A 15,305-nucleotide genomic window follows, 5' to 3' on the forward strand; every position below is an offset into this window, starting at 1 on the left:
TGATTCAATCCCACTTTCCCAGATTCATCAATCCCAATAATCATTCAGGACCCACTCACACTCAGCTGAATGTTCTGAGAAGTGAGTTCCTCTGCCTTCTTCTCTAGGGAGGACACCCAGAGCTTCCGTTTTTGACGGCAGCGGGAGGCTGCAGCCCGGTTGCGTTCTAGAAAACGCTGCCGCCGCTCATCAGGATCTTCATCCACGGTGCGTCGCCGACGCCCTCCGGTGCTAGGAGTGGGCTGGGCTGGTGAGACCTGGTGCCCAGGAAGGAAGAGGAATTACTTGAAGGGAACGTCAACTCTTTTCAAAGTAGACCTGATGTCAGGAAGTTAGTAAGCTCTGGTAAAGATCTGGTAAAGGGATGCACTAGTCTCTGCAATCAGCGTGAGTCTCACTGCCATGCCCCTGAGCTTCTCTTCTGCAGCAGTTCCGCACTCTGCCTCCCATTTCCTTCCAGTCTTCTCAGCCCCATACTTAGACAAACCACAGCTCAGGTGGAAACTAATTTCTGAGCCAGCCAAGATGAAACAAGCATCATTTTTTGTTTCTTAACAATAGGGAATCTTATAGGCAGGGAAATCATAATGGGGACTGGGTGTCAGGGGAACTTTTAGGGAGACTGTACAATAAAAATGTTTGAGAATCACTGATTTGGACAAGCAATATACACAAACGACTGAATGCGATACCTTTCAGAAAAGGAGAAAAGATTTTACTACCAGCGAGATACTGGTTATCATGAAGAGAAATGGATTAGTGTATTCTTACTTGTAATCAGTTATTAATCATCCTCAGCAATCACCCTCCCCATCTTGTTTGTTCTGTTTGCTTTTAAACAAAAAACTGTTCTTTAATCCCTTTACAGATTGGTCATACAGGACTGCCTCTTGTCTTTAAACTTTACGCTGGGGGCGCCTGGGTGGCTTGGTTGGTTAAGTGTCCGACTTCGGCTCAGGTCATGATCTCACGGTCCGTGAGTTCGAGCCCCGCATCGGGCTCTGTGCTGACGGCTCAGAGCCTGGAGCCTGCTTCTGATTCTGTGTCTCCCTCTCTCTCTGCCCCTCCCCCATTCATGCTCTGTCTCTCTCTGTCTCAAAAATAAATAAAAAACATTAAAAAAAAAATAAAATAAAATAAACTTTACGCTGATGTCCTCTGTCACTAAAGTACTTTTGGATCATCTTCCTTTTCTATTAGCTGATATGTGTTCAGAGAAGATAGACCAACTTTATAATAGCAGCCAAAATTAAAACGTAGAAAGGTCAGCCATCTGCATAAAAGAAACTATATAGTGTAAAACAATGCCAAAAATAAATTCTTCCTGGATCTGTTGCTATTAGAGAATATCTATATTAGTAGTTCCCAAATGCCAGAACTCACATCAGTTGCATGAGAATAAGCATGAGCTTATAAAAAAAAAAAAAACAACCCAAAAATGTTATACTCCACTTCAGGCCTTACTAAATCATGTTCCCCATTAATATAGATAATCAAGAGATAATTTTATTTACTCACACTAATATTATCTCTCCCAAAAGAAAAAAATGGAGGAGAAATTTACAACTCAATTCAATGAGCTACGGGCCTTGGGTCATCACTTCTCACTGTACTAAGATAAGTTTACGCTAATTCTCTTGAGATTTTCAATTTCTTCTTTGTCCTGAGCTCAGTGGAGCACACGTGAAGACCGACACTCTAGGAGGATGGGGAAAAGGAAATGACAGACTCCTATTCTCTCACAGTAACTCAGCAGCTCATGCAGGGAGTGAAGGGGAAAGAGTGCCAGGAGAAAGAAGGGAAGAAGGAGAAGGAAAGGAATCAGTGGTGACTAAAAAGAAGTTCATCACATTTTTTTTTTAATTAAAATTTGTTTTAATGTTTATTTTTGAGAGAGAGAGAGAACGTGAGTGGGGGAGGCACAGAGAGAGAGAGGGAGACAGAATCTGAAGCAGACTCCAGGCTCTGAGCTGTCTGCACAGAGCCCGACATGGGGCTCAAACCCATGGACCGTGAGATTATGACCTGAGCCAAAGTCAGATGCTTAACTGACTGAGCCACCCAGGTGTCCCCATGGCATTTTCTTAAGAGGGAAAGCAGCACAACTCGGGCAAGGTGGCTGCTGCTTTACCATCTCCAAAGACTGGCATCGGAAGGGGTTACGGGATGGTGGGCAAGCTTAGCTTCCAAGGTGAAGGCTTTTGTTGTTGGCCAAGCTTTAAGGCGGCATATGGCCGTTAAATGTTAGGACATGTGGTGGTAACTGACGAAGCAGGTGGGGACATCGGAGAAAGGGGCTGGGCAAAGATGTAATTCTAGAAACCGATCTCAGGTTGTTGTCACCTGTCCAGCACAGACAATATGAAAACTAAGGCCTGTTCAGTTTTCGAAGAAACTTACTAAAACTGAGGCTTCCTTGAGAAAAGAAACTGGGCATATAAATGGGACTGTTCTAGGCTTATTAAGACTTTAATTTCTCTGTGATAAAAAGGGATTACATTGATAAGGAAAAGGTGTTTTACTGTTTGTCTACTGAGCCATCTTTGTACTGTGACATCACATTTTATGTTTTTATTATTTTTTAAAGTATGCTCTATGCCCAACTTGGGGCTCAAGTTCACAAGCTTGAGAATCAAGAGTCGCACACTCTACCAACTGAGCCAGCCAGACACCTCTGACATCACAATTTACTCATAAATTGTTATTACTCAATTTTTGCTATAAAACCTAATCAGGTAAGTTTTTTTGTTTTGTTTTTGGTTGTTGCGGGGTTTGTTTGTTTGTTTGGTTTTTTGGTTTGTTTGGTTTTTGTAGGACTTAATAAATGGGAAAGAGACTAGGGGAGCCTCCTTTGGTGCACAAAGTGGTTTGAGTGAGGTTCTGTCACATTTTAGAGGGCTCTGCAGATACATCATTCACATGTTTATAGAAAAAAAACAAAAAACAAAAAACAAAAAACAAAAACTGAGACCTCCTCTGTGACAGTGTTGTGTTATCCAGTGTGCCTGACAGAAGTATAACCCAAGAGGAGGTAACGCACTTTGCTACTGTCCAACTTAACAAGAACCAAAGTACAGGAAGATGCCCAGAAAACTGAAACTCACTCCTCTGTAATTTTTCCACTCCTTGAAATTCAAACAAATTCAAACATTCAAATTCAGATATGACATAAAGAGTAATGGTGGTGCAGCAGGCTCCCCCATCCAAATACCCACTGACCTGTGGCTGGGCAGGGGACGGGGCATCAGGGTGTTGGATGAGGATCTGGCTTTGCTCAGGACGGGCCGTCACCATGGTGCTGGCAGTACCTACCACCATTCCACATCCACCATTGATTGAGGACACTTGGTGGGTTAGGGTGGCTTTTAGTCTCTGTGAGGGACAATAATAAAAAATAGTTCGTCAAAGGTAAGATTCTATCACGGATAAGAGAGTGGGCTTAAATTTTAATACTGACCTTACAAATAGCTAAATTTTCCGTGCCAATTTACCCTTAACAGAGGAATTAAAAGAAAATGACAGGGAGAATGTGCACCTGGATCCCTAAAATGCCTACTCTGTTCCTTGGCTATCATCCTGGGCACAGTTGGAGGGTGGGGGTTGTTGAAGTAATAGAGTCCAGATGAAAGCTCTCTCCTGGAACCCGGCCAGGTGCTGGTTACGCAGCTATTCACCTCTTGGCCAGCTCTCCTGCCCACTCACCCACCCTCCATCTGTCACCCTGGAACTGAAACAGCAAGCATTCCACGCCAAACAATCTGTGCTGCCTCTTTTCACTGCCATGGTGTATGTACCAGGCTGTAAAGGTGGAAGATAGGAGACAGGAGTCATGAATCAGGGTCTTTTCTTCTCCAGACCCCACAACAGGGTATCTTTAGCTCTGCAAGCCCCATAAGGTTTCTTTGCTTGGCTCACTTGAAAAACCTACACTGATAACACTTCTTTCGAAAGGGCCAACACTGCCCCAAGCTGGGATGTACTCACCATTTTGGCTTCTGATGGCATAGGGTGGCCAGAGGGAGAAATGGAACCACTGCTGTTAACTGGTGGGCCAGGGATACCAGGAATGTTGGGCACCATAGACACAGGTCTGGCCAGCTGGATTAAGAGGAGGAAGAAAAACCAGAAGGGAACATAATACTAGTGGTAGGGCAACAGCTTCCCAAAATCAAGTGCTTCTGAGATTGGCATGTCAGGGCCTGTTCTGTGCAACCTGCCCACAGGGCATACAGGGACAGCCTGGGAAATACCTTCCCCCATAGAGCACCACAGGGTAGGAAATCTAATCTTTCAGTGCTATGACAATTTCTATAGGAAAAACTGGGGCTGTATCTTGAGGAAAGTGGTGGGCAATTTGGGAGGCACCAAGTGCCAAGTAAAATCAACCAATCAGTGGGCTGGCAAGACCAATTCCTAGACCAGGAGCCAATTGTCCAGATGAGGCTTTGTCTAGTGTTCCACAGTGCTGGATTGGCAGAGGTTAGTGAAGAGTTTGGGCAGGCTGCCATGCTCAACTAATACAGACCAGAGCCCACGTTTCCCTGGGGCTCACGTGTGTTTATGAGCATTCAGGTGGAAGGGAGGGATTAGTGTGTGGGTAGGGTTGGCTGCCCCAACTATAGAGCTCACCGATATGACAGAAGGCATCTGTACCGGAGGCCCTGGCAGCACAGGCATGGTCTGTCCATTAGCAAGATGCATGACGAGAGGGAGGGAGCCAGTGGGAGATCTAGAAGAGACATGAAGTAAAATGCTCACAATACAGACCCTTTTGCCTAGGGATCTTCCTCCTAGAATTACAGCAGATTTCCCAGTCTTCTCTAGTTAGGGAAGCTATAGGGCAACGTTATAAAATCCTGACACCCTCAGAAAGGTGGAAAAAGTAGGGAGTACTTACCTTATAGATGGAGAGAAATGGTAAGATCTTTACACTTTGCAAATTAAGCAAGCACCACTGAATTCAAATGGGTGGGAAGCTAATCCTATAAAGATTTTAGAACAATTACACAAACATCCCCACCACCGGCATGTATAAATTCTGTCTTGCCTTAGGCAGGACTTGGACCAAAGCTGTCATTTTGCAAAGCTGAATTCTGTCATATGATAGCCAAACATGACTTAATTTCTCTTGTTTTTTTGTACGTATTGCTCTACCCTGCCTCCAAAAGATGTCACTTTGTATTTTTCCTAGTAGGTCCAGGGAATAAGCTTTAAGAGGCTAAATCCTGACAGCAACCTCTTAACCCCTGGGTACCTAGGGACAGGAGCTCAAGTCATTTCATTAGAAAATCTATATAGACCATGCCAGGATTGAAGACAGACAGACAAACAAAATTAGGGGTAGCAAAGACCAAGAACCCTAACTGGGACTGAGGGGGACACCAGACTCAAAAAAGATGACTGAATGGGTTTCAGTCCGTCATTCAGTAATGCTCCCCCAAACTTGTGCAGATTGAGGCCAAGAATCAAAATATACTTCCCTGTGTGGCCTCCACCATTTTGATGAACTTCCTAAACTCTTAAAGATTCTTCTTTTAGATCAAAGAAGTTTTAAATCTCCAAATTAAGGAAGCATTATTTCCAAATAAATACTTGCTTGTGTACTAACAAGGTAAAGAAGATTTCTGTTTATGGTGGGAAATTTTATTCTGAGAGACAATCTCACTGACTTGTTTTCCTTGAGTATTCAAAAACAGTCCTGTTTTTCATCAAGTACAAAAAGATTCAGGCTTCACTGTTTCTCCCTGCTCTCTTTACTTACCCCAGTTGCCTGTTGGATGGTGGAGCCTGTGTGATGACAGAAGTTGGGGAGGGAAGGGTTGGGTGAAGTGGATCATAGCCCAAATGGAGAGGCAGGGAGCCAGGGCGCACGATGGTAGGTGTGGGGGTAGAGATCACAACAGGCTTTGGGGCCACCTCCTGGGGAGAAGAGACCAACAGATCACAAAATGCTATAAAGGGCTGCTTATAGGCAAACAGGTAGCTGGTAAAATGTGGAACAAGTCTACTGGAAAGAGCACTGTGGCAGCTCATGTAAATCATGCCCTGACTCTATCATGATCATGGACCCATACCTCACTCACCCATGCAATAAGAATGCTGAGTTAAGACCTTTTGGCTATCTCCCTTTCAGAGATGATTGCTATGCGAATGAGAGGACAGCTGGAAAATCACCTGGAATCTTTGCAGAAGCACTGGAGTGCCATATAAGTTCCAGGGACTGTCAAAATTTCTCACAGTCTCTATATTCCCATTTCAAAAAAATTTTTTTTTTTTTTTTACTGTTTATGTATTTTTGAGAGAAACAGCGCAAGCAGGGGAGGGGCAGAGAGAGAGGGGACAGAGGATCCGAAGCGGGCTGCATGCTGACAGCAGAGAGCCCAATGCCAGGGCTCAAACTCACAAACTGTGAGATCATGACCTGAGCTGAAGTCCCAATGCATAACTGACTGAGCCCCCCAGGTGCTCCACTCTCATTCCAAATTTGATGCCTGAGTGTCCTCTGATCTCTAATGAGAACAGACAGGGTGTAAGACCGGCGATAAGGCAACCAATATTTCCTAGAGAGCCCTTTAAAAAAGGGCTACGGTGGCGGAGTGGGGGTGGAGTGCCTGGATGGCTCAGTCGGAGAAGCATGAGACTCTTAATCTCAGGGTGTGAGTTTGAGCTCCACGTTTGGTGTAGAGATTGCTTAAAACTAAATAAATAAAACTAAAAAAAAAAAAAAGGGGGGGGGGCCACAGGAGTTTGCATAATGGTCTTGTTGTAATAAAACAAACTACTTCCCACTGTTAACCTGGTTAGGGTCTTAGTTGCTAGTGGCCACACTGGCCCTCAAGCATCTCCAGACAACTTCTAGGATGTGGTTGCTAATGAAAAGGGGAGGGAGGAGGGAGAGTTGTAATGTTTAGGGAGGGAGTAGTTTGGAGAAGTTATCAAACCAAATTTGGAGGGAGGTAAAATGAGATACAGATGCTCTAACCACATTGGACATTAAAATTACAACCACTAGCAGAATAGTGGAGACTGGAAAGAGGCATGGGGTGGGGGGGTTCTAAGGTTTTGAGAGTATCTAGATGCTGGTTACACGGGCTGTAAACTTCGTGAAAATTCAGTGAGCTGTATACTTACAATTTACGCACTTTTCTGTATGTGTGTTATTTCAATAAATTTATAAAAAATATTACCTCATAAAAAGTTCCCTTTAAAAAAATAATACTCAGAATCCTAGTAGATTTTCTTTGTGCCACTAGAAGACTTCCTTCTAAGAAGACTTTTTTCCTAAATCATTTAATGTCCAATTTATGAATTACACATTTTTTTCTTTTCTACTTTTTTTTTTTTTTTTCCAACGTTTTTTATTTATTTTTGGGACAGAGAGAGACAGAGCATGAACGGGGGAGGGGCAGAGAGAGAGGGAGACACAGAATCGGAAACAGGCTCCAGGCTCCGAGCCATCAGCTCAGAGCCTGACGCAGGGCTCGAACTCACAGACCGCGAGATCGTGACCTGGCTGAAGTCGGACGCTTAACCGACTGCGCCACCCAGGCACCCCTCTTTTCTACTTCTTAACTGAAGTACAACATAAAGTGTATTAATCTAAAGGACACAACTAAGTGACTTTATATATGTAAAATCAAGACAGAGTCCATTTCCAGCACCCCAGATGGTTCTCCCGTGTCCCTTCCCGATCCAAACCTTTCCTCACAAGAGCTAAACATTATTTTGAGTTCTATCATCATCAAATAGTTTTTGCCTCTTCTTGAACCTGATGTAAATGGAGTCATGTGTATACTTCTGTGTCTGAATTTTTGGTGCTGTCGTTCAGTATAACATTTGTGGGATTCACTCGCCTTGCTGTTTATATCATTAGTTCATGAGTTTGTTCTTTTTTAGTGCCATGTGGTATTTAGAAATATACCACAATTTGTTTATTTATTCATTCTCTTGTTGATGGACATTTGAACCACTTCCGTTTTTTAATTATTATAGTACAACTGTTGTGAACATTCTTTTTTAATGTTTGTTTGTTTGTTTGTTTGTTTGTTTGTTTATTTATTTATTTATTTATTTATTTATTTATTTATTTATTTATTTTTGAGACAGAGACAGAGCATGAGCAGAGGAGGAACAGAGAGAGAGAGGGAGACACAGAATCCAAAGCAGGCTCCAGGCTCTGAGCTGTCAGCACAGAGCCCAACGCGGGGCTCGAACTCATGAACTGTGAGATCATTAGCTGAGCTGAAGTCAGCCGCTTAACCAGCTAAGCCACCCAGGAGCCCCTGAGCATTCTTAAATACTGCTATACAGTGGACATACACACTAATTTCACTTCCATAAAGACTCAGAAGTGGAACTGCTTGGTCCGAGAATAGGTGTCATTTATATAAATCTTCTAAACAATGAAGATTTATGTAAATATAATCAATCCTGTATCACCCATTATTTATACAACTAATGAATAAAAGCTTAATCTACCCACCAACTAACATTTGGGATAATTCTTGGTAGCAAATTTACCTTTTCCTTGAGTGGCGGGGAACAGGGACTGGAAGCAGGGCTATCAGCTGGGGACGAGTCTACCTCCACTGGCTCTTCTTCTTTGATTTTGATGTCTGGTGTGGAAGGCAAAGACATGTCAAGGGGCCCAGCAGCAGCCTGTTAAAAGAGAGAAATGAGCAGAGTTCAACCCAATGATTCCCTTCAGGCTGAATCTAAATCTTTCCAGTTAAAAAATGAAGAAATATACTCTATTATTATTATTATTATTATTCTTTATTTATTTTTGAAAGAGATAGAGACTGAGTGCAAGTGAGGGAGGGGCAGAGAGAGGCCAGGTGCCCCTATTATTATTATTATTTTTAAGTAGACTCCACACCCAACACGGGACTTGAACTCATGACCCTGAGATCAAGAGTTGCATGTCCCACGGACTGAGCTGGCCAGGTGCTCTGAGGAAATATACTTCTAAGTTTAGCTTTTGGTCAAAGAACTGAACTGCAAGTCAAAGAAAATATGGAATCTAGGTTTTATGTACAACTCTGGGCAGATCATTTTAACTTCTCAGAACCTGTTTTTCTAACTGTAAAATGGAAATAATATCTGTTTCACAATGGCTGAATACTTATAAAGTTTCTGAAAGGTAAAAACAAACAAACAAACAAACTTATAATGCTTATAAAGACCCTGAAAGGCGGGGGGAAAGCTGACACTTAAATCCATGCAAATACCATAGTTATATTATTTTTCAGGAAAAGTAAAATGATTTCCTGAATCGAGTGCTTGCCTATTTCCAAGCAGCTCTGTTGGCCACTGGACAACTGTGAGCACTTTTTCTGCCAACCACAAGGACTAGATTATCCAAGTATCAAAAGCAAACAAATTAGCTATTAAAGTACTGCAAACATGAGGGGCGCCTGGGTGGCCCAGTCAGTTAAGCATCGAACTCCAGCTCAGGTCATGATCTCACTGCTCACGAGTTCAAGCCCCACATCGGGCTCTGTGCTGACAGCTCAGAGTGTGGAGCCTACTTTGGATTCTGTGTCTCCCTCTCTCTCTGCCCCTCCCCTGCTTGCACTCTGTCTCTCTCAAAAATAAATAAACATTAAAAAAAAAATTTTTTTTTAAGTACTGCAAACATGATAGGGAAGATCTTTTCTGGGGAATTTCCCATGAGTGACGGTGATGTGATCTCATCCCAAAATCTGGTGGTAGAGGCTAGAAGTTAGAAAGATAAGCATTTTGGGGTAATAAAAGAAAGGAAAGACTGGTCATTTGCTCAGTGAAAGAAATTAGAACTTGGTCCTAGAAGCAGGACTAGAGAAAACCAAAAAGGAAAGAGAGTACTTTTCTGGCCATGGTGAATCACTTCACAGAACTGTGAAGCTGTAAATGGCTTTGCAGGACCCATAAACCATCTGAGATGACAGCCCAACACTGCACCACGACAGGAGGGCTGGCACCGCAGTTCAGTTTCATGACAAAGTAGATCCTTTGTTCTATTCTTTCCATAACTTAGGCTTCTCGGTGAAAGAGGAGCTTGTTTCTGACTCTTCCCCTGTTACCTTAATCCCTAGAAATTTTCTTGGTAGCTGAGCACACTGAAGATAATCTGGTGTCTACTACGTTAGAGAAGGTGGTGATGGTTCTTTCTCTCCAATCTGATGGGGGTGAGCAATAGCAAAGATGCTTTCATTTTTGCCCTCATTTTTTTTCTATATTGCAAAGATGTCAGGCCCAATTCAACTAATTCTGGGATCCCTGAAAAGTCAGAGGGTGGAGGGAAGGAGAGGCCTCTGAGTAAACACAGCCACAGGTTTAAAATCCCTTAGAGGCATCTCCTAGAAAAGCTGTGGTTCAGTAAAGTTTTAGACTCATTCAACATTCCCAGACACAGTCTTTTACTGAGTCCATTCTTCTCATCAAGGGGGCGGTAAGGACCACCCCCATATGGGCAGAAAGAAATATGGAGATGCCCAACAAGTAAAGGCCTGACCAGCTACGAATGGTCTTTCAGAAGTGTCAACTGAGTTAAAATGGAAGTGGAAAAAACTTCAAGCTTTTAAAGGGAGGTTAATTTTCTTGAATTTGCCTATAATGAGTTTGATCTTAAATCCCTCATATCCTGGAAAAAACAATTTGATTTCTTTGTCTTGGGGGAAGGAAAAATGATGGAGGGGTGGATGAAGTAGGGAAGCCATAAAATAAAATTATACCACATAGGTCGAAGCAACTGAGAGATGACAGACTGGAGTTTCGGAAGAAAAATCATGATGAGGAGACTACGGCTAGTCTAGCCATTTGAAAGCAGAACTACAAATATATGCCATTGGATCTCCCTCCTTTCTTTCCATTTGAGAGAGAGAGCAGAAAAAGGTGCTCATAGGAAGCTATGGAACTTGGAAAAACCTCCAGTGATGATTCTTATAAATACAATTTAAGCTGGGTGAAAAAAAGTCATGCACAGCTCTCTTGGTTTACCTGCTCTCTTCTTCTTAAAAGGAAAGAGCTCAGAATACGAAGGGATTCCAACATTCTAATCCTCTCTACAGTATCTATACTAAGTGGCCTCCATATAGTTGAACATACTTTGTGATAGCTTCCACCTGCTGGTCCTATTCCTATCTCTGGGCCACAGAGAAGTTGAACCCCTCTTTTGCATGAAAGCTCTTCACATATTCGAAGACTACAATTTGGTTCACATTAGATCTTCTCTTTTCTAAGCACAACTTCCTCAGTTTCTTTGTAGGTTCCTAACGTGACATAACATCCTTCTTTAAGTTCAATGTCTTGAATATTACTTGAAAGCTACCTGAAGGTAAGAGCTACATACATTGAAACAAAGAAGTGTCCAAATTCAATAAATGTTTGTTGATTGGCTGACTGAAAACAGTTCAGGTAAGAAGAGCAAGAGATTTGACCCCAAAAAATGTCATCTCATAGGATTTGAGTAATTTATAATCTTTTAACATCTTCAACATATTCAAAAGAGAAATAATTTTTAAAAAATAGATTACTGGACTGATGCTGCACTGAACAGGAAAGAAGACTAATTTCTGGTAAAGACAGACTTGTGAGGAGACCCATCATCTGGGCCCCCTAAAGTCGTGGAAGGCTGACTAGGATCAGTGGGTACTATCTGGTTCTAAAATAGGAAGCCCATTATTTTGTGCTTTAACCGGTTAAGCAAATTATCCCAGGACACAATGAAAACAGCCTCCATCTGAACACTGGCAGTTTTTCAGCAAATGTCCCGCCTCTTGCCTTTTTTTCATCCTCATCTGCAGCTTTCTTGAATTCATGTTCAAAGGAGCTAGCTAATTCATTGAAGAGCCCCACCTCCTCACAATTCTTCAGGAATCTAGTCGGAGTAGGAGTTTGATCTGTAGACATGAAAAACAAAACAAAACAGGAGACTTCATTTTAGTTTTGACCTGAAATTAAAACTTGAGAGTATATAGGGAACACATTTTTATTCTCCTGTTTGGAGAGAGTCTCTGTGTTGCTTTATGGAGCTTGAGCAGGTGAAGGCCAGTGCTAGGCCACCAGAGGGGGTGTCTGTGCTGTGCCGCCTCAAGGCCAGCAGAGGGAAGACAGAACAATGTTTTGTTGTGTGACTGTCCACTTAACCCCCTTACTCCCAGAGGCTAGTTTCACCTCCCTCACCCCCAAAACAAAACCAAACCACCCACCCAGGTGGAGTTTGTGGTACCTCCAGATCTGAAAATCAAGGACAGTTAAGCGACATTTTCTCTTTAAAGTTACTCCCTGCTATGTCTGAAGTGAGGAGGTATAAGCAGATGGGCGTTAAAATCTGATGAGGAGAAGAAACTGAGGGTCAGATGGTGGAGTCTGCTTGCTAAAGCCACCAAGAAAGATACGGTGTCTTGTCTTTCAGTGGTCACTGAGCTAAGGGTCTGCTACCTTCTGAAGGTATTCCGGGCAAATCTAGGGGCTGCTGAACAAAGACAGCAAGATCATGAGCTTGGAAAGGAAACTGCAAACAATAGAGCTCATTTCAAAGAGACCTGAGCCCAGAGCAAATTCCGGAAACCAGGATATTTGGATTTAGATTTGCCAGCCAAAATATCCTCTCAGGGGCTGCACAAATCTTTCAACAGTGCCTCTGCCCTTGGGAAGAGGAAGGCGAGATCCATAACCCATGGGAACTTTTCAAGCAACCTGAATTTTAGATTTGTGCTTCTCTCTCCCCATTCTGCTTTTCTGATTTTTCTCTCTTAGGTCACCTGAATCTTGTTCCCTAATCTAAAGTTCTATTATGATGGTTTTCTTTGACATGCTAGTCACCTCGGGGATTCATTTTATACCCCAAACCACTAAACTGAATGATAGATATAGAACAATGATTAAATGACGTTTTAAGGAGTGAGACCAGGGATTAAAATCACTCCTAGCATGATCGATTGGAAATAGTCCACTGGGATTTTCCGTGGAAAGAGCATAATTTTTTTTTTTTTCAATTTAAACAAAACCTCTTCTGAATCAGAGTGTTTGGAAAAGTTACCACTACCTCCCAAAATAGTTTTAAAAGGTTCTCTGGCAGCTTTGGTTGGCCAATGATGAAGCCACTTTCCTTCCATCCCCGGGTGAGTGGAGGTAATATCATCTTTTATGCTCAAGAGTACTTCAGTAAGGGCACACACAAAAAAAATCACAACTCAAGTGAAACAGGATGAGGCAGCTAAGGGCACAGTGATGGCAGAAGAGGGCCTTTTGGTTCTCTGACCTGAGACTCATACAAACTTCTCCCATTCCTGAACAAACAAGCAAATAGCCTAAAAACGTATAAGAAAACCCTTTGCCTGCTCTGACGACTCTAAAGAAATCAACAAGTGTTTACTGAATAGTTTCTATGTGTCTTGATGGTACATGCACACACTTTTGGGTAAATTTGGGGGAGGAGAGGGAAAGGAGTATAGGAGTTCTGCCCAAATATAAGACATGGCTCTTGCCCTAGAGAACAAAGAGGATGTTTTCTAGTTGAGGAAATAAATATACATAGATAGCATCATAGTATATAAAAAACTAGCTGCCACGTGCAATAGAGAATAAAATTATTGTAGTAATTAAAGAATGACAAATAATGACAGAATAGTTAGGAGGTTTCAAGAAGTAGGACTTGAGCTGGCCCTTAAAGAATGGTTTTCACCAAGAGAAAGAAGATGTGGAGGGTAAGAGGAGTCAGCCAGGTGAAGGCATAGAGAGGAAGGGTATGGGCACCATGTATAGATGAGGAGGAAAAGGTACGTCCAGGGTAAAGATAATCAAGTCAGGGGGAGCCTGGATGGCTCAGTTGGTAGAGCACATGACTCTTAATCTCAGGGTTGTGAGTTCAAGCCCTATGCTGGGTGTGGAGCCTACTTAAAATAAAATGATAATTAAAAAAAGATAATCAAGTTAGGTATATAAGTTATATACAAGGTTGAGTAGGTATGGGTGCCTGGTTGGCTCAGTTGGTGGAGTGTGCAACTGTTGATTTTGAGATTGTGAGTTTGAGCTCCACACTGGGTGTAGAGATTACTTAAAAATAAAATCTTTAAGTGGCGCCTGGGTGGCTCAGTCAGTTGAGTGTCTGACTTGATTTCAGCTCAGGTCATGATGTCACCGTTTGTGGGTTTAAGCCCTGTGTCGGGCTCAGTGCCAACAGTATGGAGTGTGCTTGGGATTGTCTCTCTCCTCCTCTCTCTGCCTCTCCCCCATTTGCTCTCACTCTCTCAAAATAAATAAATAAACATAAAAAAAAAAAAATGGCAGATGGCCATTAGCATTAGTTTAAAAAAATCAAAGCAAAGCAAAGCAAATCACATCTTTTTTTTTTTTGCAAATCACATCTTTTAAAAAGAAACAAAAACCAAAGGTGGGTAGGTAGGTACCATCAGGCTAGGTTACAGAAAGCCTGAAAATCCAAATATAAACAGCTTTAAAGTAAAATAGGAGGGGTGGGCGCCTGGGTGGCTCAGGGGGTTAAGCGTCTGACTTCGGCTCAGGTGATGATCTCCTAGGTCTTGGATTCGAGCCCCACCCATCCTCAGGCTCTGTGCTGACAGCTCAGAGCCTGGAGCTTGCTTTGGATTCTGTGTCTCCCTCCCTCTCTGCCCCTCCCCCACTCTCACTCTCTCTATCAAAAATAAATAAACATTGGGGCACCTGGGTGGCTTAGGTGGTAAAGCACCTGACTTCAGCTCAGGTCATGATCTCAGTTTGTGGGTTTGAGCCCCACGTCAGGCTCTGTGCTAACAGCTCTGACCCTGTAGTTTGCTTCAGATTCTGTGTCTCCCTCTTTCTCTGCCCTCTATGGTTCACCTTCTGTCTCTGTAGCTCTCAAAAATAAACACTTAAAAAAGTAAATAAATAAGCATTAAAAAAAAATAGGAAGATTAGGGCACATTTTTTTATTTATTAATTTTTTTAAAGTTTATTTTGAGAGACTGTGTGCCTGCATGTATGTGGGAGGGGCAGACAGAGAGGGAGAGAAAGAATCTCAAGCAGGCCCCACACTGTCAGCACAGAGCCCGAGGAGCGGGTCGATCCCATGAACTGTGAGATCATGACCTGAGCCAAAATCAAGAGTCGGCCATCTGAGCCACCCAGGCACCCCTTCCTCCAGGCTTTCTTAAGGATCATCAATGACAATGTCCCCACTCATGTCCTTTTCCAGGAATGACAATCTATAAGCTCCTAGCAAAGTGGCTGGTGGACACAGTAGCTATTCAATAAATATTTGCTGAATTAATAAGGAATAGGAGATATGTAATGGCAAGTTCCTTTGTTCACACATAGAAGTA

General features: G+C 42.6%; 1 protein-coding gene across 4 annotated transcripts in view; it reads right to left on the reverse strand.

The window, feature by feature from the left end:
* The window catches only part of ATF7 (activating transcription factor 7), an 88,426-nt gene that overhangs the window by 14,197 nt on the left and 58,924 nt on the right, over positions 1-15,305 (reverse strand). For all 4 annotated transcript variants that reach the window (XM_060657438.2, XM_060657437.3, XM_078449824.2 and 1 more), the window contains exons 4-10: positions 11,764-11,882; positions 8,521-8,658; positions 5,762-5,919; positions 4,630-4,729; positions 3,985-4,098; positions 3,220-3,372; positions 60-257 (exon numbers count right to left, since the gene is read on the reverse strand). In XM_060657438.2, coding sequence (XP_060513421.1) covers positions 60-257; positions 3,220-3,372; positions 3,985-4,098; positions 4,630-4,729; positions 5,762-5,919; positions 8,521-8,658; positions 11,764-11,882 — 980 coding nt within the window. The remainder of the gene's footprint in view (positions 1-59; positions 258-3,219; positions 3,373-3,984; positions 4,099-4,629; positions 4,730-5,761; positions 5,920-8,520; positions 8,659-11,763; positions 11,883-15,305) is intronic.

Source organism: Panthera onca, chromosome B4, assembly GCF_046562875.1.
Source record: "Panthera onca isolate mPanOnc1 chromosome B4, mPanOnc1 haplotype 2, whole genome shotgun sequence".
Taxonomy (NCBI): Eukaryota; Metazoa; Chordata; class Mammalia; order Carnivora; family Felidae; genus Panthera; species Panthera onca.